Here is a 25,878-nt window from a genome sequence, read left to right on the forward strand (position 1 = left end):
ACTGCAGCTGGGCTCTCCACTGGAGCCTGCATGGGAGCTTTATCACCCTGGTCCAGTCAGAGGCTGCTCCTGATTTGGCAGCCAAGGCAATAGTGATTAAATGGCATTTCCCAGCGTGCAGGTTGGAGTGTTATTAGCTCTTATCTCTAATTGCCCTCATTTTGAAAGTGTTCTGAGCAGATGGCTCCCAGAGAATACGAGTGAGAAGAGAGGCTTTCCTACCTGTGGCAAACAAAAAAAGTAAGGCTGGCCTCCAGCTTGAGCTTGTGGAGTTAAATGGGGGAAAAACAGGCTACATCCTACTCTGGCTCCCTTTAGGAAAGGGAATGTAGATCAAGGACACCAGAACAGCCCTGGGGTGGGATTGGTTCCTGCCCATCAATGCCTGTTTGTTCCTCCAGAGTGACCCAGCCCCAAACTCCTCTGCCCTGCCTGGTGGAATCATGAAGGGAAAATGAGCATTTCCCTGAGCCTTGCCCTGGGGCTGGGCCCCAAGAGCAGCCCTGGGGACTCAGGGGGCTCCTTGCTGGGGGGTGTAACACGATGGACCCCACCAACCCCTCCTGCCTCCCTGGATCTGCATCCCTTCCCCAGCATTTCTGCACCAGAACTGCACAGGGAGGATTTGATCCCCTCCAGTGTGCCCCAGGTGCACAAGAGTCACCTGTATTGAATCATTGCCTTTCAAATAATCAAGCTCAGTCCCAGATTACAAGGTCTGGGTGCATCAACCCTCAGCACAAAAATTTTCTCTTATTTTGCTTAACTGCTTAAATGTAAAAGTGTAACAGAAAGGAATTGTCCCTGTGACTCGTATTTTTCATCATTTGGTCATTAAATAGTGATGGATATAAACCTATAAAGTATCTAAACTGAACCTTTTAACAATCCATGAGCAATACTATCATTTCTTTAATAGAACTCGCTGACCATGCCTTTCTCAGATGCCATTTGTCATTTTCAGCCTGCAATAATCAATAACTTGGCTTTGAAATAAATAATATAACAGTCACAATATATTATCTTTCAGGCTGGCCTTATACTAACCATAAAACAAAACCAGGAGAGATGAAAACTTTAAGAAGATGCCAAAAATGAAATACCTGAGAGTGGGAGCTAAATTAACAAGCAGCTTTACATAGTTTCCCTTCCAAATTCATTTGTGCTTACCTTCCTTTTAGGAAACTGTACCTGTGGGAATCAGAAAAACAGAAACTTCTGCAACCACGGAAGAGTTTGATCTACAACCTTAAAAGAAACTTAGACTGATGTAAAAATAAAACACACAGACATTAAGCAGAAAAATCATAAACTTGTGTTTCTATAGTTGTAAGAAAAAATATGCCTCAAGTAAGTGAGAAACTGTATTGATAAGATGGTGAAGGGTTTATGAGGTAAGAGCAGCTATAGAGAGTAAATTAAAAGTTTAAAATTATAATAGAAACATTTGTATGCATGTGAGACAAAAACCCATTAAAATAAAGTATCCACAGTACAACAAAATTAAGTAAAAGTGATTAGTCAAAAAACCAAAATAAACCTTGTAGCATCCATTCATTAGATTAGAATTTTATATATTATAGCAAAAAACTTGGGACTACTCTTGAGCTATAACCAACTACTTAGTCCTTTAAAATCTCACAACCTCTGACACTGATGTTTATCTGAGCAATAAATCATTCTGAACCCAACAGTAGTCCCATCTCTTAATAAAAAAAGCAAAGACAATAATATATACTTACTTTTAAAATAAAAAAAAAGAATTTGGGAACATCTGACTTGAGGTCTGGGACAAATGCCCAATCTTGCTGTGAGGCTGGTGCCACATTTCTCTCCCAGCCCTGGGTCAGGGAGGAGTGGGAGCACCAGATCCTGCTGCTGTTATTCAGAGCAGCAATTAAACACAGGCTAAGTTTTAAACCTCTGGTTGTGGCATTAAAACCAACAGGGCCCAGGAGCACCCCTAAACTGATCCTGTCTCTGAAAACCCAGCTGGAGTTTGGAGAAGCAGCTCCATGGGGAGGTGGCTGAATGTGCTGAAGTTTGGGGGCTTTCCTCAGGTCCCTCAGTGAGAGCAGGGGGTGACAGAGGTGACAGGGGTGACAGAGTGTGGTGGCACATGCCAGCTGTCCCTGCAGGAGCTGTGCTGGCCCCTGAGGAAAGCCTGCTGTGTGCTGAACCCCATTCCATTAATGCTTTGGGCAGAGGCTGCTGGAAAAGCTAGACACCAACACAAACATAAATTCCACCTCAGGAATCCCCTCAAAGGAGAAGAAAGGACAGGCTGGAGAGCAGTAGGACACACAGGATGCAAGAGCAAGCCTAGCTCTGGGTTTCCTCTAACCAAGAACTGCCAGAGGCAATGGTTCAGAGGTTGGTGGTTCAGCTCTGGGCAATGTTTGCTCTGCCATCAGTGTAACAGCTTTGGCTGTTCTTTCCTGCTGGAAGTTCTTTCTGGAAGCTCTCCCAGGCCACAGTGATGCCCCATGCCCTCACTGACAGAGAGGAGAGCCAGCAGATTCCTGTGGGCATTTGTGAAGGAATTTTGAACAAGTTAGAGAGGAGACTCCTGAGTTTTTTTGAGGATGTGATTTATTTTATTATGGAATGGTGAGTTCAGTTTACATTGCTATAGTATGGTTCAGAAGGTCACAAGACTTTTAGTTATAAGATGTTTTAAGGAGTTGCTGATTAATAAAATATTGTCAACAAGAATATTTATGTTTTTTGACCTAATCTTTAAATATTTCATTTTATGGACTCATGCTGAACCTACAAGCCCAAAGTTCTAAGAGTTCTTTCCATTTCAAATCCCAGCAGATTCCCAAGAGATCATCCCCCCTCCTCCCTGGCTGCTGTTTAATCACTGAGATTTAGCTACAAACAACAGAGCTTCCTGTCCCCAGGTCTGAGCAGCCCTTGTCACTGCTGTGGTTTGGACTGATGGGAACAATTAAAACCTCCCAAGCTCCGTGCTGAAGCTCTGCCATCCCTGCCCCAGGTGGAATCGATGCAGCCCCAGCTCTCACCACCCCACCAGCCACTTCATCTCCACCACCTTTTGGAAGTCACTCAATCACCCCTCCTCAGCTGCCCCACACCAGCTCTGCAGGGCAGAGAAGGCTGGATAAACTGGTTCAGGGCCTCACACCACCAAGTTCCAGCCTCAGCTCAACTCCTCAGCCACTCTCGTAAACACAAATAATTAATTTTACCTTGTCTCCCTTAAGAGCAGGAAGGAGGGAGTTTGAAGGAAGTGATTTGATTTTCTCCTCTACTTCTGAGCAGAATTGAAGGCCACAATTAGGGAGATGAACTGAGAGAGGACAGACAAGAAGGGCTCTGTAAGATCTCTGGGGTTTGTGGAGCATTTATTATAAGTAACACCAGCACGTGAATCTAAAAATAGTGTCTCTGATGCTGTGTGTGTATGACTGATATTAAAAATGACTGATTTAAAGGAAAGTGCTTCACCTCTGTTGCCAACCAGAAAGGTAGCTCTCTAGTATTCTCAGACTTAAATGCTGCCAGTATTTCACGTTAGGATAGTCATAAAGTTAAAGGTTAATAGGCTGTACAAATGACAGAGTTTAAAGGGAAAAATGAAGATGGGAAGATTTCTAGCACTTAGGGAACATTTTAAAAATGAAACTCCTCTGCCTAATGTAATTTTTCCTATATTCTTTCTCATGCTGTTGATCATTATTGAAAATATTTCTATTTGCATAAGTGATTTCTCCTTCAGTGCCCACCTCCGTTTGCTTTTTGGATCATCATTCCTTCCCACAGCACGTGAGTCATAATCCTGCTGTCTGCCCTAGGAGCCTGCTGCTGTGAGAAGGGTGAAATTAAAGGCACAGCCTGATCCAGGGAGGATGGCCAGTGAGGAAGGCTTTGGTTTAATTGCAGGTCATTAGAATGGGCAGGTTGAGGAGCGAGGCAAAGCACGTGCGTGGCTGGCAATGGGATTGGGTTGCAGTGTTTCAGATCAGCTCAGCAGATGTGGGCAGAGGCAAAAGGGTGGTGCTGGGTCAGCCTTGATGCCATGGGTGGGCTGCACTGTGTTCTCTAAGCCTGGAGCTGGAGAGTGGAGTCCAGCAGTGAGATTAACATGATTTAGGTAAAGACTTCACACAGAGCCCACCAGCTGCTACCTCTGCTTTTGCACTGAGGGGGCAAAATTCTCCCTTCTTGTCTCTGTTGGCCTTCCAGAGCAACTGGGAACAGTTGTGCTGGAAAAGGGGTGAAACATGGCTCTTTAAAATGTACTTTTCATTAGCCCAATGCTCTTCCCTCTGACCAGATCACAGGAGAGGTCAGGGGGGAGGACTCTGGTGGTTCTTTCTCTTCTTGGCCCAAACACAACATCACACACACCACAGGGACAAGTTACAGTCAGCTGTGGGCAACAAGTGGGAGCACCTTCCATTCAGAATTTATTCTTTATTCTTACTGCTTTTGTCATTCCCACTGCTTTCTTTACTTCTGACAGTCCTCTCCAGCTGTTGCTGGAGTCTGGGTGTGCAGAGGCTGGAAGGCAAATCAAAAATCTGATCTCTGCCTGGCTTTGACACTCTGTACCTCCACAGGTACCTCTGGCTTTTCTTCCTCTGTTTTTCAGCAAGTTTCTACTTTTCTGGAGCATGTTCCTAAAGACCTTCTGGGTTCTGGGTCTGAGAGATGCTGAAGAAGTCAGATACTCCTGATTTATTGTAGCCTGAGCAACAAATAGGTCTGGAATAAAAGTGATTTGCTGAGCAAAGCCTCCTCCCCTCTGCAGCTGAAAGGGAGAAAGGACCATGCCTTGGTGTTCCCTCTGGAAAGGAATTTCATGGCTTTACCATGGGGTCTGACCTTTGATTCTGCACAGAAATTTCCTGAAGTTGCAGGAGATGATCCATGCAGAGCTGCTCTGAAAACCAGGACATCAAACTTCCCTTTCCCTGTGCACAGACCAAGGGAAAACCCAGGGAGTGCCCATCCCAAGGATAACTGCTGCCCTGGGCATCCTGCAGAAGGGACTCAAGGCTGCAAGGGGGGGCAGCTCAAGGCTGCAGGGGGGGCATTCCATGCTATGAAAAAAAACCCATACACAGGACATTTTCATGAATTTCTGTGGAATTTCCAGCAATATTGAATGGCATTTTCTTCCTTCTTTCCTCTCTTGGTTTCCACTGCTCCAGCCCTCAGTTAGTTGCTGCTATGCTACATATCTTCCAAAACTGTAATATTAATATAGCAGAACACAACAGCACTAAAACTCTTGTTTAAGATGTGCAAGGGTTGTGTTTCTTTTGCATGTGACACTGCATAGAACATGATTAAAACATTTTGAACACTTTAAAACATTTTAAAAAGCTGAGGAAAACCCACCACACCCTACCAGGTAAACCCACCAGGACCTACCTCCTTGTCCCTTCCTGCAGGGACTAAAATGCTGAATAAAGGAAATAAAAGGAGTAAAATGCTTGCAGTGCAAATGTTTTTTTCAGGAATCTCTTTTACCATTGATTGGATTAAAAACTTCTGCAAAACTTCAGTAATTAATTTGCAGAGTGTTTTCCTTGCCTGAAACTTTCAGTCATGTGCAGCCTTTGGGATTATTTGCAGTTCCTCTTTCCACCCTCAGGACTTGTTCTGTGATAAACTTCTTGGATCCAAATAAGAACACCGAAGAAAAGAGGGGTTTTTCTTACCATGCAGAGCCTTTTTCTCTGAGGCAGCTTTGCCCCAGAGACCCCCACACTGCTGGGCTGGCTGGTGGAGCCCATCCTCCCTCTGCCTCAGCAGGTACTTCTGGAAGTATGGAATTGCTCATGGGGGAGCCTGTGGAATTGCTTGTGTGAAGAAGTGCTCACCTAAAAGCAAAGGGTCCTTTCTATTTGGTCCTTTGTAATTTCTGGTTCTTCATTCATTTCTACAGACAGGTGGAATGGTTATAATGTTCCAAAATAAAAGACAGTTTTCTTTTGAAAAAGGGGCCATGCCTAAAAGTTGAGAGTGGAAAAGGCTGCCTGTAACCTTTTATTGGCTTCATTCTCTCTAATATATCTGCCTTGTATGCCAAGAAAAGTATAAACAAATGGCAGGGTATTGGTTTTTCACTAACAGGGTTTAAACCAAGGTTATAAAAAGCATATCCTATCTGACGCTATTTATGAAACAATTAATATTGTCAATGCCTTTTCCATCTCCTCCGAGTTACACATACTGCATAAACTTTGATATATCCCTGAGAAGTGCAAAAAATACCAGCTGGGGCATAAACAGGGCAATGCATCAACACTGCAGGAAAGGAGAACAATTCTCACGTCTTCTTCTGAAATTCTTTGATATTAAAATAACCCGAGATGTAATTCCCTTGAATTTGTCCGAGAAGGTTTTGGGGAACAGCAGACAAAAGGTCCTGGATTTAACCCGTAATCTCAGGGTTTAGATGCAGCTAATTATTTGGTTGTTTGGAGTTTTCACAAGCGGATCCCTGTTCCCAGAGCCGAGGGAAGGCGCTCCCGGCGCTGTCCGTGGTGCTGAAGGGCGAGCGGGGAGCGTCCGGCGCTCCGTCCGTCCGTCCGTCCGTCCGTCCGTCCGTCCGCCCTCGGCTGCGTTTGAATTTATTAGCGTTAGTACAATAACTCCAGAAATTAATCTCCGCAGGTTCAAGTGGAGAGCTCTTCCCAGACAAAAAGCAGAGACCTTTTGGTGGCCAATATCCCTTCAGAGTTTGCCAGCTGGAGATATTTAAACTAATCGCCCCCTCCCCTCGTTTGTCACCTGCAATATCAGCGCTCTTATCAATACCCCTGAGGTGTCACGCTGCTGCCAAGCATCCCGATCAATAGATTATCATTTCAGAGCCTGATGGTGAAGGTGAAGGGCATTCTCAAGGGCGACTGGAAATCCTGATCACTCTCTGATCACTTTCAGTGCTTTACAAGCACCGTGGTCAGAGCAGAGTCAAATCAGGATCTCTCACTGGGGAGAGAGCGCCTGGTCCTCTCCCGCTGCCAAAAAACAAACAACCAACCAACCAAACAGCAGAGGTGTCATTCACACGCTGGCCCCTGAGTCTTTCCTGTATTCTTCACCCCACTGCAGCTCTCCAGCACAGCAATCCATACCAAACCTCCCGTGGCAGGGTGATGTGTACTGTACAGGATTTTCCTGACTGGAATATTTAAGGTAACATGTGGTCTGGTGGGGGTTTCTTACGTGCTGAGGGTTTTTTTCATTGCACATATAAGTTAGATGTCACACTCTGGGAATGACAGCACACAGCAAGGATACACATCAGGCTGCTGAGGAGAAACAGCTAATATTTATTTCTATGGTAAAACTGCTATTTTGACAATTCTATTGCTCTGTAGACACCCAACATTATTTAAATGTGTTGTATTTCATGCATATATCCAGCTGGAAGTCTTCCACTTTCTGTCATACATAATATCTTACTATTATTTGCCTTATCTGCCACCTTGAATAAGGCATTTAATTGTACACAGTCTCTTTTGATAATTTTGGTTTGTTGGGTTTTTTTCTGATATTATTTACAGATCCTTAATGACAAGCCAAAAATCTGCTAATGTAAAATTATGGGTGATTATATTATCACCCTTGGTTGTGTTTTGTCAGTGCCTCATGGCTGCTTTTCATATCTTCAAATGAGGAAGGACTTTCAAGCCATCACTCTGAACTGGTTGGGTCCCTGTGTCTTAATTCCAAAGGGAATCTCCTCTTGTCCAAAAAAAGGTGTAACTACAGTGGCTGTGGTGGGGATGAAGCTGAGTGTCAGAAGTTTTGCACAACCTGCATTCAACACTTCTGCTGCTCTCCACCAGCACTGCTTCCACCAGGGTTATTACTGATGAATTTCTGATGTGTATTGCTGATGTTTAACCAAAATACATTTAAAATATTTTCTGTATAATGCTCGGTTTTCTAATAGATCTCCAATTCTTCGATGGCATGTTTTTAAGATTGCAGCAAAGTAAAAAAAAAAAAAATAAAAACAAAAAAACCACCAAACCAAAACAACAAAACCAGCAACAAACGAAAAACTTCAATGTAAAGCTGTGGCTCAAAGCAGGATGATGTGAAATTTGTACAGTCATTTCTTGGCCTCTGATACTTTGTTTTTATAAAGTAAAGCTGTGCACTTATATTAATATATTTAGAAATAAGCAACTTTGTTGTCTGGGATAAAGTTTTCCCTGCAGTTTACAGAAAGATTGTGAAGAAAGAAGCCAAAAACCATTTTTTTCTCTGTAGAACAGGTAGAACAGAGTCTGTGCACCATGGGAGCAGCGGGAGAAGTTCACCTCTGAATGTCTGAAGACAAGAAAAGCTGGAGATTCCCCAGCCAAAGGAGGGAGGAGGAGCCTCCTGTGGTGTGTGCATCACTTTGGCTCCCTGGGATCCCTGGAGCACCGAGCTTCCCTGAGGAGCAGCTTTCCCTGGGGGCTGCCAGGGTCATTAATAAGTGCAAAGAAACTCTTGACAATGAAACTCTTGTGGAAGCACAAAATGACCCCACCATTCATTTATTTTGCAAAAGCACCAGCTATTTTGGGGGTCTGCTGACTCAGAACCAGCTGGTTCAGGTTGCCATGCCAGCTACAGAAATCATTAGTAGGGAAATTGGGGTGATCTGAGGATCTTTCCATGAAATTCAGAGCACAGCTCAGGTTCAGTAGGTACATCCAGAATAACCCTCCAATAATTGCCAAGGATCTGTGATAGGGACATGAGAGGCTTTAGAAGCAGCTGGTTTTTGAGTCAATGGGCTGTAACACTTTTGAAATCAATGATTATTTAAGAACTCCTAAAACTGCTCATTATCCAGCTGCCTTGCACTCAAGCATTGGATCTGCTCTGCTCTCTGTTGGCTCTCTGCAAATGGACAGGTTGGATCTGAGATCTGAAGGCTGAGTGTGGCTCTGCACACCTTTTTTCCAAGCACAGCCACCACAGAGCTCTGCAGCAATTTTCTGCTTCAGGAGGAGCTGGAAATACTCATCACCTTTCAAGATTCTTTTGTGGATTCAATAAATTATCTATTTATGGCCACAAGTGCTTAATTGGGATTTCAGCAATCTTGATGTTTACATAGTCCTGGTTTTGATATTTGGGTGTTTTCACTTTTTTACATGATTCAGAGTTTACAACCAGCTATAAAAGCACTGGGCTTCAGATATAAAGCTGCAAAGCCACCACCTATTCATTTTTCTTTGGGTGTCTCTGTCCTGACAGATTTTGAAAGATGAGCTCTGGAGTTTATGTTTGGATAAGATGTTAAAGAACAGCACATGCTCTGCCTTCAAATCCTCCAGTGGCACTTCTCACAAAGGATTTCCTCCAGTGTTTTTAGCTGACCTCCATTCAGTGAGTTCACCTGTGGAAGTGATAAATTGTGCCCACATGACTAATGCCAGGGTGATGAAACCTTCTAGAAATTATTCTGGTGGGCAAGACAAAGTGACAAAAGCAAAGGATATGTGGAATGAGTTTGTGATGAGATCAGAGCATCTTATCACATTCTATAGAGTACCTGTGCAGTGCTCTGTGAGACAAAGACTGTGCTTGGATCACCTCATCAGTTCTGTCCCTGTGGATTTACTCCAAATTACAGGGAATTTGCAGCAGCACTTGTTCCACAGAAACATCACAACCCAGAAATTTCTCCCCTTCTCTGATAAAAATGCCATCTCTGTGAGTCAGACACAGCGCCGTGATGAGCCTCAGAAATAAAAGTCTGATAAATTGAACAAGCAGCTTTCTTGAAGCACTGGGAGATTCTAAGATTTGTCAGGGAGGACTCTCAGCTTGCCAGGAAGCCACTGGAAAACAGAGACTAACAAAGCCTTCCATTTAAAGGTACAAAAATGCCATTGTAAGGCATAATAAGGGAACAACTTTAACTGTTCCAAAATACCTCTCAACCCACACACTTGTCATACACCCTGATCCACTCAGCCTGGGGAAACCTGAGCCAGGCTTCCATGCAAAACTCCCTTGTAGTTTTTCCAGTCTTGAATAAAACATCATTATCAAATCCATGCCACAAGAGACATTCCTTTTGATGAGAAAGCAGCATCTCTTCTCTGGGTGAGCTCTGTTTGTTTCCAGCCATGCATTTCAGAAGGAGCACTTGAAAGACTGACAGAAATGCTGAAGAATTCTGATTTTTAAAAGGCCCTGGTAATATGAAAGGATTTGTAATAGGAAATGGAGACCCATTGAGAACAGCTCAGACTCTACAGCAGTTAATCTTTGGCATCCACAAAATTGTGTTTCTATGCCTGGATAGCACATAAACACAATTTTGACAGGAGCTCTAAACTCTGATGGGGGAAGGATTCACTTTGATTGCCTGGCAAAGGAGTGTTTGTGTGTGGGACAAGCTGTTAAATGTCTTCTCCTTTCTTCCTTCTCCCTCTGGACATCCAGACTCTGATGCAAGGAGGTGCCTCAGCACTCTCCTGTGGGAGTATGTTTAATGTCAGCCAGGGAATCAAGCAGTGCCTGGCTGGAATTCTGTTTCCCCACAATCTCTGGAAGCCCAGATGTGCAAACTTCTTCAGGAGAGCTCCCACCTGGACAAATAAAGGAAGAAGGAAACTCAGCCCTGCCCTTTCCTCAGGGTGGAAAAGAGAAAGCTGAACCCAAGGTGACCCAAAGTTTGTCACCTGTGCTTACCGTGGGGATGCTCAGGGGTGGCAGATAAAGATGGGGCAGGAATCTGGGAGAAACAGGGGCTGCAGTGGGTAATTCCTGCCAGGGAAACAGGGCTGCTGTGCTCTGCACATCCTCATCAGCAGGCTGCAAGCCAGGGCTTTTGGAGCAGGGGGCACCACAGAATCACAGCACACAGGTTCATGCTCCAGCCTAGCAGGAGTGCAGCTCTTTAGAAAAATAATGAAAAAGAAGAGGCAGTGCTGAGACAGGATAAATAAGGAGATAAATCACTTTGCAATACAATACAGCCAAAACCCGAAAATAAACAATTACTTTAAATCATATCAAGCACCTATCACAAACATCACATTTATACAATTGATCCATGTGCAAATTAGCCAATTAATTCTGAATTGCAACACTAATGAAATAATAATTATCTCTTTACAATGGAATGCTACCAGTGAAAGTCCAGAAGCAGAAATAAAGACTGCAGCAAAATCCACTCAGCTCCATCACCAGTGGGCAAGGGGAGAATGGTCAATACCAGTCTTTAACATCCAGATATTGCTGGGGAGGGGGAATAAATAAAATACATTATTAAGCGAGAAATCTATGGACCTTAAATAACAGAGATAGAAAAATGCTCTTTTAGAACACTTCAGGGCTTTGTTTGTTTGTTTTGTAGTAAAGAATTGCAAAGTGGGAATTTCTTTTAACATTTCCAGAGGCTGGTTTGATTTTTTGTCCTTGCTTGGCTTTCTACCGTGAATTGTTTGCCCTGAGGGGCTCCAAAGGGATTAGGACCTCATAATTACCAAAGCAGTGAAAGATGGATGGAAAAGAGTGGGAGCTTCGGTACAGAATTATTTTGGTGACTCATATCTAAATAAAATCTTCACTGAGATGGAGAAATGCACTGGGGTCTTCTATAAGAACTTTTCACCCTTGGCTTTTCATGTAAGAGCTGCAACAGAGCTTTAGCCCAGGTCTCAGTCAGGAGCCTGAGTTAGGGGGCTATTGGCTGTTTTCTGAATAGAAACTATTTTCTGTCTGTCTGGGTTTTTTTCCTCTGTACTTTTGTACCCCAGAGTTGAGATATTCGCAGAGAAACAGCATTTCTTTGGAAAATTCTCAACGACCTTTTCTTTGCCAGGTGCTTTAAGTTGTTAACGAGAGCAGGAACAAGAAACAGTTGTTAATAACAGAATATTTCTGCAAACTATTAATTGCTGAGACCCCATCCCCAAGATGTGTGGAAGATACATGAAACACCACATCTGTTGCAGCCAAAAATGTTGTGTGACTGGTTCTATACAAATTCTCCCTCTATTTATAACCCCAAGTGTTCAGGAGGAGGAAAAGACTGCTGGGCAGTTTGATTCAGATAAAAATGTCTCACTTCAAATTGCCAGGTGGGTGTCTTTAAAACGAAATAGCAAGAAAAATCAGGAAGATTTGATCAAGGCATTAAAATGTTTAGAAGTAGAGATTGTTGCCCCCTATGCACATGTGAGCACGTCCGAGTCCAGAGCTCTACGCGTGTCAGGACAGATTTTTGCAGTGCATGCTCAAAGGTATTCCAAACGTTTAGAAGGATGCCAGAACTGAGTGGCTCCTTTCCTTCCCTTCCCTTCCTTTCCTTCTTCCCTTCCCTTCCGGCGGGCAGTACGCGGTATTACCGCCCTACCGGGGCTCCCAGGGCCCCAGGGAGCAGCCGCTTCCCGGTGTCCCGGGATGTGCGGGGCGGTGCGGGGAGCGCTCCGGGCCCGCCCTGCCCCGAACGCGGAGCGCTCCAGCGGCCCGCCAGGGGGCGCCCTGCGCCCGGACCCCGGGAGCGGCGGGGACGGAACCGGGAACGGGGCAGGGATGGAGCCCAGGATCGCCCCGTGCCCGAACGCGCAGAGCGGCAGGGATGGATCCTAGAAGCACCGTGTTCGGATTCCGAGAGCGGGAGGGATGGATCCCGGGAGCGCCCCATGACCGAACCCCGGGAGCACCAGGAGCTCGAAGCCCAGGCGCATGGCAGGAAAGAATCCCAGGATTCGGGCTGGAACGAATCCCGCCGCCTTGTGCCCTGATCCCACGAGCGGCGAGCCCAGGTCGTGCCCGTTGTCGCCCCTCCGCCGCGGGCTCGACGTGTCCCGGCGGCCCCGCTGCTGCGCGGCCGGGAGCCGAGGATGCGGCAGGAGGGCACCGTCGGGGGAGAGCTCTCCCGCCGCCCCGCAGCCCCCGCCCCGCAACCGGCCCCGAAGTCGTTTCTGCCCCGCGGCGGAGCGGAGCGCAGCGCAGCCAGAGGGTGTCCGGTGCCCGGTATCCCGGCGGGGCTCGGCCCGGCCCGTTCCCCCCCCTCGGCCGCAGGCGGCTTTTGTTCCCGGCGGCGCGGGGCGGGGGCGCGGGGGGCGGCGCGGCGGGGCGGGGGCGGTTTTGAGGCAGGAGCGGCGCGGCCCGTGCCATTCGCCTGCCGCCGCTCCCGCCGCGCTCCGCCGAGCCGGTCCCTTTGTGCCGCCGGCCCGGCCCCGTTCGCTGCCTAATTGGACTCTGTAAACGCCACGGACGGGCGGGCGGTCGCCGCCTCCGGGCACGGCGGCGCGTCGGCGGGGGGGGCCGGGGCCGCGGCGGCTGCGAGCAGGGGCTGCGCGGAGCCCTCTCCTCCCGCCGCCTCCCGCCTGATCCCATTCGCCTTTGTGCGTGCCCAATCGCCTCGTGCTCCCCGCGCGGAACGGGGATGACATTTTGATTTCATCATTAGCATCCGGCGTCAGGTTGACGCAGCAGCAGCGGCGGCGGGAGGCGGCGGCGGCGGCGGCAGCGACGACCCCGGCTCTCCGCCTGCCCGCAGCAGCCCCCCGGTGCCGCGGGCTGCTCGGGTCCCCCCGGCCCCCCGCCCTGCCGCCCCCCCATGCGAGGGGCCCCCGGCCGGCCCCGCCGCCCCGCTCCCACGCCGCCCCGCCGCGCCTGTCCCCCGCGCCGCCGGGAGCCGCCACCTGCGCGCCAGGCGCGGGCTGCGGGGCCAGCGGCGGCCAGGAACCGGGCGGGCAGCGGAGGATGCCGGAGACCGGGCAGGAGCCCCCCAGCGCCCCTCCGCCGCCCCCCAAAGAGTCCTTCTACATCAAGAACCTGCTCAACGGCGGCCCCCCCAAAGCGCCCCCCAAGCAGCCGCGGGCGCTGTTCGCCCCTTCGGGCAAGGCGGCGGTGGACGGAGCCGGCTTCGCCCTCTCGCAGGTGGGCGACCTCGCCTTTCCCCGCTTCGAGATCCCGGCGCCGCGCTTTGCCCTGAGCGCCCACTGCCTGGAGCGCGCCCAGACCTGGTGGTACCCCTACGCCCTGACGCCGGCCGGATCCCACCTGCCCCGCACGGAAGGTACCGCTCCCCACATCTTCCATCGCTCCTTCCTTCCCTCCGTCCCTCCCCGGCGGGGCGGCGGCCGTGGGGCCCGGGGGCGGCGGGGCGGGGGGTGAAGCTGGCGCTGGGGCGGCGCGGGGATCCGGTCGGCTCGTCCCGTTCCCCCTGACGGGACGCGGGGCCTGGGGGGTGAAGGTGTTTCTTTGTGTCCCTCATCTCCCCCCTTCACGTCCCGCTTCGTCCTTCCCATCCAGCCGCAGAGAAATCCCTGCTGAGGGACTCGTCCCCCGCCTCGGGCACCGACCGGGACTCCCCGGAGCCGCTGCTGAAGGCGGAAGGGGAGCAGAAGGAGCTGGACTCCAAGAGCCCGGACGAGATCGTCCTGGAGGAGAGCGACTCGGAGGAGGCGAAGAAGGAGGGAGGCGCGGAGGACTGGAAGAAACGGGAGGAGAGCCCCGAGAAGAAGCCGTGCCGCAAGAAGAAGACGCGCACGGTGTTCAGCCGCTCGCAGGTCTTCCAGCTGGAGTCCACCTTCGACATGAAGCGCTACCTGAGCAGCTCGGAGCGCGCCGGCCTGGCCGCCTCGCTGCACCTGACAGAGACCCAGGTGAAGATTTGGTTCCAGAACCGCCGCAACAAGTGGAAGCGGCAGCTGGCGGCCGAGCTGGAGGCGGCCAACCTGAGCCACGCGGCCGCGCAGCGCATCGTCCGCGTCCCCATCCTCTACCACGAGAACTCGGGCGCGGAGGGAGGCGCGGGGGGCGGCGGAGCCCCCGGCACGCAGCCCCTGCTCACCTTCCCTCACCCCGTCTACTATTCCCACCCCGTGGTCACCTCCGTGCCGCTGCTGCGGCCCGTCTGAGCCCGGCCGCCGCTGCGCGGAGGGGCGCGGAGAGGCGCGCAAGTCACCCGGCCGCTTGTAAGTACTGCAGCCCCCCGTGCGAGTCACCCGGCCGGCGTCTGCGGAGCGCGGGGGACTGCGGGGACACGAGTGCGGGGCTGGGGGGACCCCTCGGCGGGTGGTGGTAGGAGGAAAGTCGCGGAAATTTAGGAGGAAAACAAAAAAAAAAGGAAAAAAAAAAGGAAATAAAAATGTGGGGGGAGGGAAACGAAAAGGAGGAAAATGAAAGCGGGGACTTGTAGAGAACCCTGGAGCTGTCACACCTTTTGTAAACGTGGATGAAAACCGCGATGGTCTCTCTCTCTCTGTGGCTTTAGTTTTATTTTTGTAAAAAAAAAAAAAAAAGAAAAAAAAAGAAAAAGGAAAAAAAAAGAGAAAAATTTTAAAAAGGGGAAAAAAAAGATAGTAATAAAAAATAAAAGAATGGTCCCAGGCCACTCCTCGAGATTTGCCAAACGCTAACGGGAAGCTGAATTTCTGTTCCTTTCGGATCTCTCCTTCTGCCTCCAAATAATTGTTCAGGCTCCTGATCCTGTCGTGACTCAAACTTCATCGACCACGGCTTTTCATTTTAGCAGACCTTTGCCTCTTTGCTTGCCCACGTTTTGTACCTTTCGGTTTCTGCCATGAGACTTTCTCGAGCAAGAAATACAGCCTCAAAGTGAACGGTTAAATACACTCACACGCTTTGAGTGACCCTTATTTATTATCGTTTACTTAGACATTTTTAATTCTTGTTTATAATTCTTGTTTTCCTAGTTGTCGGGTTGTTTCGGGGTTTTTTCCTTGTAAAGTTATTTCGGTATCTGGGGGGGGGGAAAAAATCTGTGCCCTTTGCTTTCTTTTGTAATACTAATTATTATTATTATTATTGATAATATTATTGTACTTTTGAACTGTGCAATATTGTACGACGATTCTTAAAGCACTGCTTTTATTTGAATGGTGAGGAAAGGGTTTTTAGCATTGTAAAATTGCGTTTCTTCATGTTGTGCAAAATGAAATAAAAAAGAATTAAAAGCGAAGGAAAGTGAGAAGAGAGGAGCAGGGCATGGGAATTAGCATCGGCCCGGCTTATGCGAATAAATAAGGGAGATTCGGTGAGCTGGGGCGCTTTAAGTGAAGGACAATCAACTTTAGGGTAATTTTAATTTATTTGATATGATGTACAGTTTTCTTCTAAAGTCCATTGAGTATGTGAATTTTAATAGGCAGAATCAAGTGAGGAGTGGACACCTCTAGTCTCTCTCTGTCTTAGTGTCTGCTCACCTGTTGTCTGACAATTGTTTGCTGTCTTCCCAAGGGTTTGGGTCGGTTGTTTTCTTTTCTTTGTTTGGTTTTAAATTTTGTTTTCCAATTTCGGTTGTACCCTCTGCCCTCTCGCTTTCTGTTAGGGATCGGTCCTATTTTTAAAACAGCCTATATTGTTATAAACTTAATGTTGTGGTGCAAAAAAAAAATCAATAAAACCCGTTCCTTATAATTTTTAAAGTGTGGTTTCGAGCGGAAAAAGAATAATAATTAAAAAAAGAAGATAAATAAACAACAACATGGAAAAAAAAAAAAAGTAGAAACAACAAAACAAATAACCCAAGGGTTGTTTGTGAGCTCCGGGGCTGCGGGCAGGGCACGGAGCCGATCCCGCCGGGGCTCCCTCCTTGGAGCAGGGATCCAGAGGGAAGGGGATGGGCAGCGGGGGCTTTGCGCAGCTCCGGGGGTCACGGTGCCCGGCTCACCCCGAGCGAGGGGTCGCAGCCTCCCGGGGTGGGAGGGGGCAGCGGGGGGGTCCCTGCCCACGGGAGCGCCGCCTCCCCCGCCGAGGGCTTCCCCTGAACTCCTGCCGCCCCTTCCCCTGCGCCCCCCGGGGGCTGCCCCTGCCTCCCTTCGCCCCCCTCCTCCCCCGGGGCTGCCGCAGGGTGTCCGAGCCCTGTGCCCACGACCGGGGCCGTCACGCGTGTTCAAAGCCCCGGCAGGGTTATTTGGAGATAGGATCGCTCTCCGCTTCCCGCAGATTGGCCCGAATCGACGTGTTGATAGCGCCGAGGGCAGGATTTGGGGCCAAAGAAATCAAAATAAAACTCAGCGTTGCGAAAAGATAATCCCGCGTTTTCTTTTCGTTTGGGATAAAAACCCTGGCAATGGGTCGTAAATGAAAAATAAACAGAGTTTCGGGGTCAGAATGCGGTGCTGGCTGTGTCGCCTACAAACAGAGCGATGCCTTTGCTGTTTGCAGTACCAACTTTGGGACAAGTCGCTTGCAGTCCATTAAAAATATTGTTGTCATAGTAAATACGTCTTTCCATTTTACAGCGCGGCAGCACGATGTTATCAAACGGCAAGGAAAAAAAGCTCATTTATTTGTGGTCAGTGCTCAGAAAACGATTCCGGACCCTCCTGGCCCTTTCCCAGCAGAGGAAGGAACCGATGGACACCAGTGCGGCTCTGGTGGACACCAGCGCGGCCTTTGCGCGGGTGCGGGCGGCGGGCAGCGGCTCCCCGTCCCGGGACTGTCGGGGGCATTTCCCGGGGGAATGATGATCTTGGTGGGGTTGACAGGGCTCGGCCGGGGTTTGTTTTTTTTGTAAGTTTTTTTTTTTTTTTTTTTTAATTAAGGAGATTAAAAAAAAAAGGAAACTAAGCAGATCCAAGCAAATCCCAGCTTTTCTGCTTCCCGCTGCCCTTGCACACCGCGGGATCGACATCAGGCGGATGCTGTGAAAGCTGGCGGTGAAGTCGGGCCGTGGGCCGAGGGCCGGTGAGGCCGGTTCGCTGCCCCCCGAGCCGCCCCTCTCCCGCAGCCGGAGTTCCCCACAGCCCGGCCGAGAGGGATTGCTCGGGGCGGGATGCTGCTTTCCGCCTGCACCCACAACGAGCCGAGGCCGGCGCTCAGGCTTTTCTCAAGCCTTCAAGAGGTGTCCCCAAACTCCATCCTATCCCTCAAGGATCCAGCGAAACGCGAAGCGAAAGGTTCCGTTTCTCCCTTCGAGGAGAAGGAGCGAGGGCTCCGCCAGCCCCTGCGCTCCCCGCTGCGCTGCGCCGCTCCCGAGCGGGGAGCGCCGGCCTGGAGCGGGACAGGAGCGGGACAGGCTGCTAAGGGAACCCCCACCCCCCCCTCCCGCACCTTTGGCCCTGCTTAAAGTTTCTGGAGGTCCCGCGTCACTCTGGGATGGAGTGGAAGCAATCGCTTTGAGTGGTGGAAAAAAAATCATCTTTACAGAAACAAAAACTCTCTGTCGGGGCGGTGGGGGCGATTCAAAGAAAGTTGCTTCGATCTTCTCGGCTGTTGGCAACTCCGGGACCACTCGTGTTTACTGCTGCAACCGCGCTCGGCAAATCTCTGCCTTTGTTTGCAATTCGAGAGATAACGCGGTTCTTCTCGGCCACTGTTTTGAGCAGGGCTGAACAGAACTAGCTCGCCTGTTTGTGGTCGAAACACACATGTATTTCTTTTATTTGGTAGTAAATAGGGGCTTGCTGTGTATAGCAAACAGCGGGGGGAAAGATATAAACTTCCCCGCCACCAGATTTGGGGATTCAGAAGAGTTTTGCTTTCCGGAGGGCTGCGGTAGGGAGCGGTCCGGCCCCCTCCAGCAGCCGCACGCTCCCGGCGACCCACGTTGGGAGGTTGGTATTTTTTATCCTAATTATTATTGATAATTTCTTCCTTTTTTAGCCGAACATTTTCAAATTTTCTGGTACAGGTCTGTGGGAAATGTTTGATTCTGCTGTCAGCGTCTGCGACGTGCAGAACGGGCGGCAGAGGTGGGGACACGCGGAGCCGCTCCGGGGGAATAATCCCGCTTTAAAACAGTGGTGGAAAACCCTGTGGGTTTGGGTTTCAGTTTTTTTTTTTTTTTACCAAATATGCTGCAAGTGTCTCTGTAATAATCACTTTACTCTATCGACTTGGCATAGTGTGCTAACGGAATGAGAAGACCATTAAGAGCATTAACAGATTGGTACAGCATAATGCTTCAGTTCATATTGATCGTAAAACGTCTGGAAAATATTGTTTCAAATGAATCTATTGTTCCTGCGCTCTTTCGGCGGTGTTGATGACCTTGGTTTGTTCTCCCACATCCAAATTATTCTGTCGCCGCTCCCTATGATTGGGGACCGGCCAGTGGGACCTGTCGCCGCCGTCCCCGCGGACCTTCACCTACCCGAAAGCGTGGTTTGAGGGGTCACAATCACCTCAAAAATAAGAAAAAAATTAAGAAACGTTTATGTAGGAGGGAAGGGAGCGGTGTGAGCTTGCCCTGCGTGAGGGGAGCGGCTCGCCCGAGCCTCCCTCCGCTCCGCACCGTGCGCGGCTGCCGAGATAAAACCTCTCTCGGGATCACAGCCCCGGGAAGCCCCCGGAGTTGCCCAGCGGAGACTTCTGAAGCTGTTTAGATGAATATCAAGTAGAAGGGGATGCGGATCCTGCGGGCAGCCCCCACCCCGCATCCCGCGGGGCGCGGGGGGACCCCGGGGAGCGCAGCCCGCGCCCGGGGCCTTTGGTGACTCTGCCGAGCTGCTCGTGCATATTTTACCGCCCAAATCAGCCAATCCCTCTCGATCAGAGCGATGCCTCGGATTTCAAACTCCGTGGCCCCACTCCCCTCCTGGCTGGAAGGGGCCGTGGGGCGGCTGTCCCCCCGCGGGGACACGCGTGTCGCCCAGGCGGAGCGCGGAGCGGCCCCGCCGGTCACTCCCGCGGGCGTGGGAAGCGGCCGCTGGACGGGAATGAAAGCTCCGCTTCCCCCAGGTTTGGTCACCTGGTCTCGGCTCTCCTGAGCTCCGATATTTTAAATAAATATAAAGAATCTCTTGCTCTCCTCAGCTCTATTCGCCTTCATGATAGAGTGGAACCATCAGATTTTCATCAAAGTTCTATTAAGTGAAACATAGGTTGCAGGGCACCCTCTGATTGAAACAGTTTAAATTTTAATTGTGTTTTTAATTTGACATATAGTTGCAGAAAGGAATGACACTACAACGCCAAGGGGCGGTCGATTTTCTTAATTTCTCCCAGAGGAATTGATGAGTCTATCAGGCCACTAGATTGGAAACACATTAAAGCTCTCTGGTTAGGTTGTTAATTGGAACTTGATGGATAGGGGGCCTTGGATAGGCTATGCTGATCCAATCTTCATGACTTTCTGTTTTCCAATAAATTACACGATTCATTTTCCAGCCACAGATTACATAAATTGTACACCTCTAGGGCTCTCTTTTTCAAATAGGGAGCCCTTTTCCCCAAAAGCCTATTGCGAGATGTCATTTGCACCAAAAAACGAGCAGCAGAGGCTCTTGAATGAAAATCGAAACATAATCAACGTTTATACTTAGAAAATTTATTGAGATCATTTTCTCTGGTATTTCCTTATTTTAAAGTTTGGACGCGCCATATATCATAATCCACACGTGTAAAGGGGACTGTGTTTAATATTTATCGAAGCTTGATTCCAAGATCAAACTTGTTTATGACTTCATCTGTCATTTCAGAGGGAACCTTCTCCCGATATTACGGCCGCTCAACAAGCCTATTTTCCGAGTGCTGCAAAAGCAGCGGAGATCAATTTTTATTAGGCTCCCTTTGAAAGCTTGCTCAGGGCCACTTTAATATCGAGCATTGTAATAATCTGGAGATCTAAACTTTAAGCGTTCGCTCTGTCTTTCAAAGTTTATCTTCGCCGCGTCGTTTGATCATCGGTGCCCCGACGGGACGGGCCGCGGGGAGGGAGCGGGGGGAGCGGCCAGCTGCGGGTCACCCCCTCACAAAACCCTTTCCGTGGCCCGCAGCCCCTGCCCTGATGAATATTTGATCAGATGATAATGAGAGCGCGGCTGGGCCGCTCTGACCCGCCGTTCCTCCCTTCCCGACAGCGGCGTCCCGCAGAATCCGCTTGGCTTCCCTCCCTCCCGAGCGCAGCGGCCGCTTCCCAAGTTTCGCTTAAATACTCATTTTTGGGAAATTTTTATTCATTTAGGGAAACTCTGGAGGTTTTCTGGCTGCGGCAGAGCCGTGTCACGCCCAGCACCCAAACTCCGGAGCGTCCCCTCGGCCCGGCCGCCGCCACTCGTGCGGCTCCCACGGGCACGACCCGCTCCGTGGGGAAGGGAGGGCAGTGACAGGGCCACGCTGTGCCAGGGCCACGCTGTGCTGGTGGCTTTCGAAGGGACGGGGCTGTCGTGGGCGGCAGCTGCAGGCATGCGGTGCCACCGCAGTGTCACGTCGGGGGGTGCCGGAGGAGCGGGGTGGCCCCTCTGTCGCCTTCCCTCCCTGCTCCGGGCCCGTCCCCGAGCAGGAGCCGAGGGCTGGCAGCTCCCAGAGGTTCTCCCAGCTCGGGCAGGTCCCCTGGACGGCTTTAGCTCGGAGCCGCTTTGGCCCGCTCCCCGCCCCGGGAGGGGTGTGGGGTCTGGGTACGGGGCCAGCCGGGGCGGCAGAGCGGGATGAAGGACGATTTCTTAAATTGTATTTCAGTGCGGGGTCTTTCCGGGTTAATGAGCTGACATCATGATTAAAGCTGACCATTTGTAATGTGTCGCGACCCTGTTGAAAAGCACTGAAAAGGTTAATGTGGTAAAACAGGACAGCACCTGCCCCTCAGAGGGAGAGGAGGAGCTGGAACACTTTTCCTAATCAATTAGTCCATTAATGAGTCTATCAAGTAGTTAAGTAGTTAAAGATTATGCCGCTGGTCTGGGTAACAGTCGTCATCTCGCTATACCTAATTATATTATAAGTACTTTATTCAATATAGCGGACATAATATGGTGACTCGGAGTTAATGAAAATGTCATTTTAAAACGTCTTGACATTTGTCTCTATTGATTTGTATATTTCCATCTCATTCTTTGCTTTTTCCTATTTGATTTTTCTTTCTTTTTTTTTTTTTTTTTTTTTTTTTTTTTTTAAATTTTTGGAGGGGGCTATATATTTCTGGAGAGAGGGAATCAACAGCTGGAGCTCGCAGAGACCCCCGCCCCACCCCGCTCGGGCAACCCGGGGTCAAAAACCCTGTGCCACGGCCCCTGCCAAGTCCAAGGATATTGCACCTGGACACGGATGCGACCAAACCCACCAGGATTTCCGAGCTGCAGCAGCGCTTCCCACTCGCTCCCCTCCGCGGGAGGCTTCCTGGTCGCAGCGGGGGCTGCAGCAGCCCGGCCGGGGACGGCGGCGGGCTCGGGGACAGCCCGACCCATGGACACGGGTGTCCGCAGCGGAGGAGGGCCCAGGGAGGGAGCTCATCCCTCCGGAGTGGAGGCAGCGGGGAACTGGAGGCGGAGAGGGCGGCAGGGTCTGCCCGGGGCAGGGGGAGCGTGGGGCAACTTGGGGACCACTCTGGTGCTTTCCACACCGGCCCCGTTACGGGGGCTCCTATTTGAGCCTTCCCGGGGCGATGCCACGGCGGTGGGAGGGAGGCCCCAGCTCTCGGTACCAGGCAGCCGTCGGGGCTCGGTTTCCGCCTGGCAGCTTCGGGGAAAGGGCCCAAAACCGCGGCCTGGGGAGCCTCTGGGGCTCCCAGCTGCAGCCCTGCCTGCGCTAAGGAAGGTGCTGGGTCCTGGCCCTCGGCACCACGTTCCCTTTGGGACAGGTGGACACAGCAGCTGCCACCTGCGGTTTTCCCTTCCGAGGGCAGGAGCTGCGGTGGCTGTGATTTATACCCAGCCCGGAGGGGAAGAGCCCCTGAGCGCTGTCAAAGTTTATTTGGAAATGCAGCGGCACGTACCCTCCCTCCCTGCTCCCCACGGCTTCCAGGCCCGGGGATCAAAACGCGGGAGGCATTTCGTGGGACATTTGTTACAGGCTGCGGCACAGCAGCGCAAATCCCGGATTCTGGAAGGTTTCCCAGTGCTGCCGAGCAGGCAACACGCACCCTGACAGGTTTTTCCCCCCTTTAATGAGGAGCAGGGTAAAGATCCCCGGATATGCACAAGGTGTTTATCCCGACACCCCCGCCCCCGGCCGGCATGAGCCATTCAGCCCACGTCGCTGTCGCCCACTCGAGGCGGAGGGCAGGAGGGATGGCGGGCGGCCAGCAGCCCTCCTCCGGGGCTGCGGGGTCAGCGTAGCCCCCGGGGACGGCGGCGAGGACCTGACGGGGGTTCCCCCCTCCAGCTCCGGCGCACCCCCCCGCGCCTCCCCATTCCCGGAGCCCGCGGGTTTCCAAACTTTCCGTGTCCGCCGCCGCCGTGATTGGCGCGGCGGAGGCCACCTCCATGCAAATGAAGCCCCGCCGCCCGCCGCCCGCAGATCAATAGGGACGCGGGGGAAGGAGCATGCATTCCGCCTGGGTCGGCGCGGGGAGAGCCGGCCGCCGCACGCCCCAAGCGCCCCCCGAAACACCCCCCACCGACGGCTCCCCGCAGGCTGCCGGGGCACCCCCCTCCCACGCAGCCCGAGCCCCTCTAAAGCGACAGCTTCCCTCCTCTGCTTTCTTATGAACCCAGGATGAGCAGCAAAGAAGAGCCGAGCAAGTGCTGTCCGGCGGCTGCTCCCATCTCCAGTTTCACCATCCAGTCCATCCTGGGCAGCGGCAGCGCCGACCCCCCCCGGGAAGCCGGAGACAGAGCGCCCGCCTGGCCCGCCCGCGCCCGGACCCTCTCGCTGTCCTCGGAGGACGAGGAGCCGGAGGAGAGCTGGAAGCACCGCGGCTGCTTCTGCCCCGAGGCTCAGGGCCCCGCCGAGGCGTGCCACAAGCACCAGCCCCTCAGCTTCACCTGTCTCGGTGAGTACCGGAGGGATGGGACGGGGCGGACGGGCCCCGCCGGGAAGGGCCGCGAGGGGCTCGGCCCCGGTCCGGCCCCCGCCGGGTAGAGGGAGGCGGGGGCACGTCGCACCTTCTCTGCTCTGGGGGCATAGAGTGTTTGCGCCGTCCGTGGGAGAAACGGGGAGGAAGGAACTCTAGGGAAAACGGGGTGGCTTTTTTTTTAAAATATCTTTTCCATCCCATCCGGCGCTGATTTCCCAGAGGGATGCGGTGCGATGGATAACGCTCGTTTTCTTAGATTCTGATTACAGCGTTCGGGCAGAGGGAAGAACGATGTTTATTTATTTATTTATTTTTAGCATTATTTCTGAATAAACGGTCTGTGAAATGCGATGCTGTAAAGTAAAATTTGCCGTCTCGTGTCGGATAGGAAGCCTGGTACTCAGCTGCTTTCACTGTGGCAACGCACATCCACCTGTCCGTCCGTCCGTCCATCCATCCATCCATCCATCCATCCATCCATCCATCCATCCATCCATCCATCCATCCATCCATCCATCCATCCATCCATCCATCCAACCAACAGGGGGACAGGGATACCCAGGAGGGGATGGCTTCCCCCGGCGTCGGTTGTGTGTTCCCTCGGGAGCAGAGGCGGCGGGTGTCTGCCCGGGGTCTCGCCCCGGTGCTTTTTCCCTGCGGGCCGGGGAGCTCGGCCGTCGGGGGTCCCGGTGCCGGCGGCCGTGCGACCCCCGCGCTGTCGCTCTGTTGCAGGCAGCGCCAAGGGGAGCGGAGCAGCGGCGGCGGGCAGCGGGGAGCGGGGGCCCTTCCTCTCGCCCCCCCAGCAGGACTGTAAGGACGAGAAGGAGAAGCCGCTGGGACCCTCCTCGCCTTCCTGCGGGGAGCGGCAGCGCGACGGCGGGGACCGGCAGGCCGGCGCCGCCAAGAAGAAGACGCGCACGGTGTTCAGCCGCAGCCAGGTGTATCAGCTGGAGTCCACCTTCGACATGAAGCGCTACCTGAGCAGCTCGGAGCGGGCCTGCCTGGCCTCCAGCCTGCAGCTCACCGAGACCCAGGTGAAGACCTGGTTCCAGAACCGCAGGAACAAGTGGAAACGGCAGCTCTCGGCCGAGCTGGAGGCGGCCAACATGGCCCACGCCTCGGCGCAGACTCTGGTGGGGATGCCGCTGGTGTTCAGAGACAATTCCCTCCTCCGAGTGCCGGTGCCCCGGTCCATCGCCTTCCCTGCCCCTCTCTACTACCCCGGCAGCAACCTCTCGGCCTTACCGCTCTACAACCTCTACAACAAGATCGACTACTGAGCCCCGCGCTCCCCGCCCCGTCGGGACCGCACCGGGAGCGGGGCCGGGGCCGCAGCGGGGGCTCCGTGCGGGCTCTCGGGCCGCCCCATGGAAGGGACACAGCACCGAAACTGATGGGAGGGACGGGCAAACGGAGAGCCCGGGGCGCCGGGGGCACCCCCGCTCTCCTCTCCTGCCGTCCTGTCGCTTGAAAAGAAAAAAAAATAATTAAAAAAGCGTTATTTCAGATCTGTAAATATTTTTAAAGAAAGTAAGAAAGGAAAAAAAAATTAAAGCGTTTTAAGCCTCGTTTGTAAATTTGCCACCTCGGTCGCGTGTCTCCGAGGGGGACCGGGGGTGCCCAGCAGCCGGGCCGGGAAGGGCCCGGGATCGATGCACGGGAGAGCCAAAACGACTCCTAACGCCGAGGGTTTGTTTTTCCGGAATTTTTGCTCCTTATCTCGTTTTCCTGCAGGGAATCCCAGCCGGGCCTGACCGTCCGCCCGTGCTGGGGGCTCGCTGCCCTTCTCTGGGCTGGGAGATGAGGGGCATGTCCCGAAAAATTTCGTTAAACGGGGACCTTTTTTTTCTGTTTTTCGGAGTGTTTCGGGGGAAGCCACGGTGATGGGTTCGGTACTACCGGGGACTGGTCCCTGTTTTCCGCAGGCCCGGGCTCGCGCTGGGCATCCTCGACGGCTCCGCACGGGACGCGGGCTCGATGGGTCACTGCAAACCCGTAAATCCCGCGGCAAGTGGCGATTAAACTGCGGCCACCGGCTCCGAGGCACGGCCCGTACCGAGCGCCGGGGCTGTAACAGCAACAGCAACGAGGACAGCGAAAAAAAATACCCCGAAAAACAGAGAAATAAAATATCCGAAGGGATAAATAAGGCGTATTTCCATGCGGGGAAAGAGAACGCGCTGCCCGCGCTCCACAGCCGGTGTTTGAGCCACAGC

The 25,878-nt window shown here is 52.0% G+C and overlaps 2 protein-coding genes across 2 annotated transcripts; both read left to right on the plus strand.

Annotated features, from left to right (window-relative positions):
- Window positions 1-13,719: 13,719 nt before the first annotated feature.
- On the plus strand, window positions 13,720-14,879 carry HMX3 (H6 family homeobox 3). The gene is made up of 2 exons (XM_030241422.2): window positions 13,720-14,035; window positions 14,272-14,879. The coding sequence occupies exons 1-2, from the start codon at window positions 13,720-13,722 to the stop codon at window positions 14,877-14,879; spliced, it is 924 nt and encodes a 307-aa protein (XP_030097282.2).
- Window positions 14,880-23,361: 8,482 nt separating this feature from the next.
- On the plus strand, window positions 23,362-24,942 carry HMX2 (H6 family homeobox 2). The gene is made up of 2 exons (XM_050976390.1): window positions 23,362-23,638; window positions 24,395-24,942. The coding sequence occupies exons 1-2, from the start codon at window positions 23,362-23,364 to the stop codon at window positions 24,940-24,942; spliced, it is 825 nt and encodes a 274-aa protein (XP_050832347.1).
- Window positions 24,943-25,878: the final 936 nt, after the last annotated feature.

Source organism: Serinus canaria, chromosome 6, assembly GCF_022539315.1.
Source record: "Serinus canaria isolate serCan28SL12 chromosome 6, serCan2020, whole genome shotgun sequence".
Classification (NCBI taxonomy): domain Eukaryota; kingdom Metazoa; phylum Chordata; class Aves; order Passeriformes; family Fringillidae; genus Serinus; species Serinus canaria.

Coding starts and splice junctions, on each gene's coding strand:
- HMX3 (XM_030241422.2), top strand. CDS start 13,720: ATGCCGGAGACCGGGCAGGAGCCCCCCAGCGCCCCTCCGCCGCCCCCC. Junction 14,036..14,271: donor CCACCTGCCCCGCACGGAAG/GTACCGCTCCCC, acceptor CTTCCCATCCAG/CCGCAGAGAAATCCCTGCTG.
- HMX2 (XM_050976390.1), top strand. CDS start 23,362: ATGAGCAGCAAAGAAGAGCCGAGCAAGTGCTGTCCGGCGGCTGCTCCC. Junction 23,639..24,394: donor CCTCAGCTTCACCTGTCTCG/GTGAGTACCGGA, acceptor GCTCTGTTGCAG/GCAGCGCCAAGGGGAGCGGA.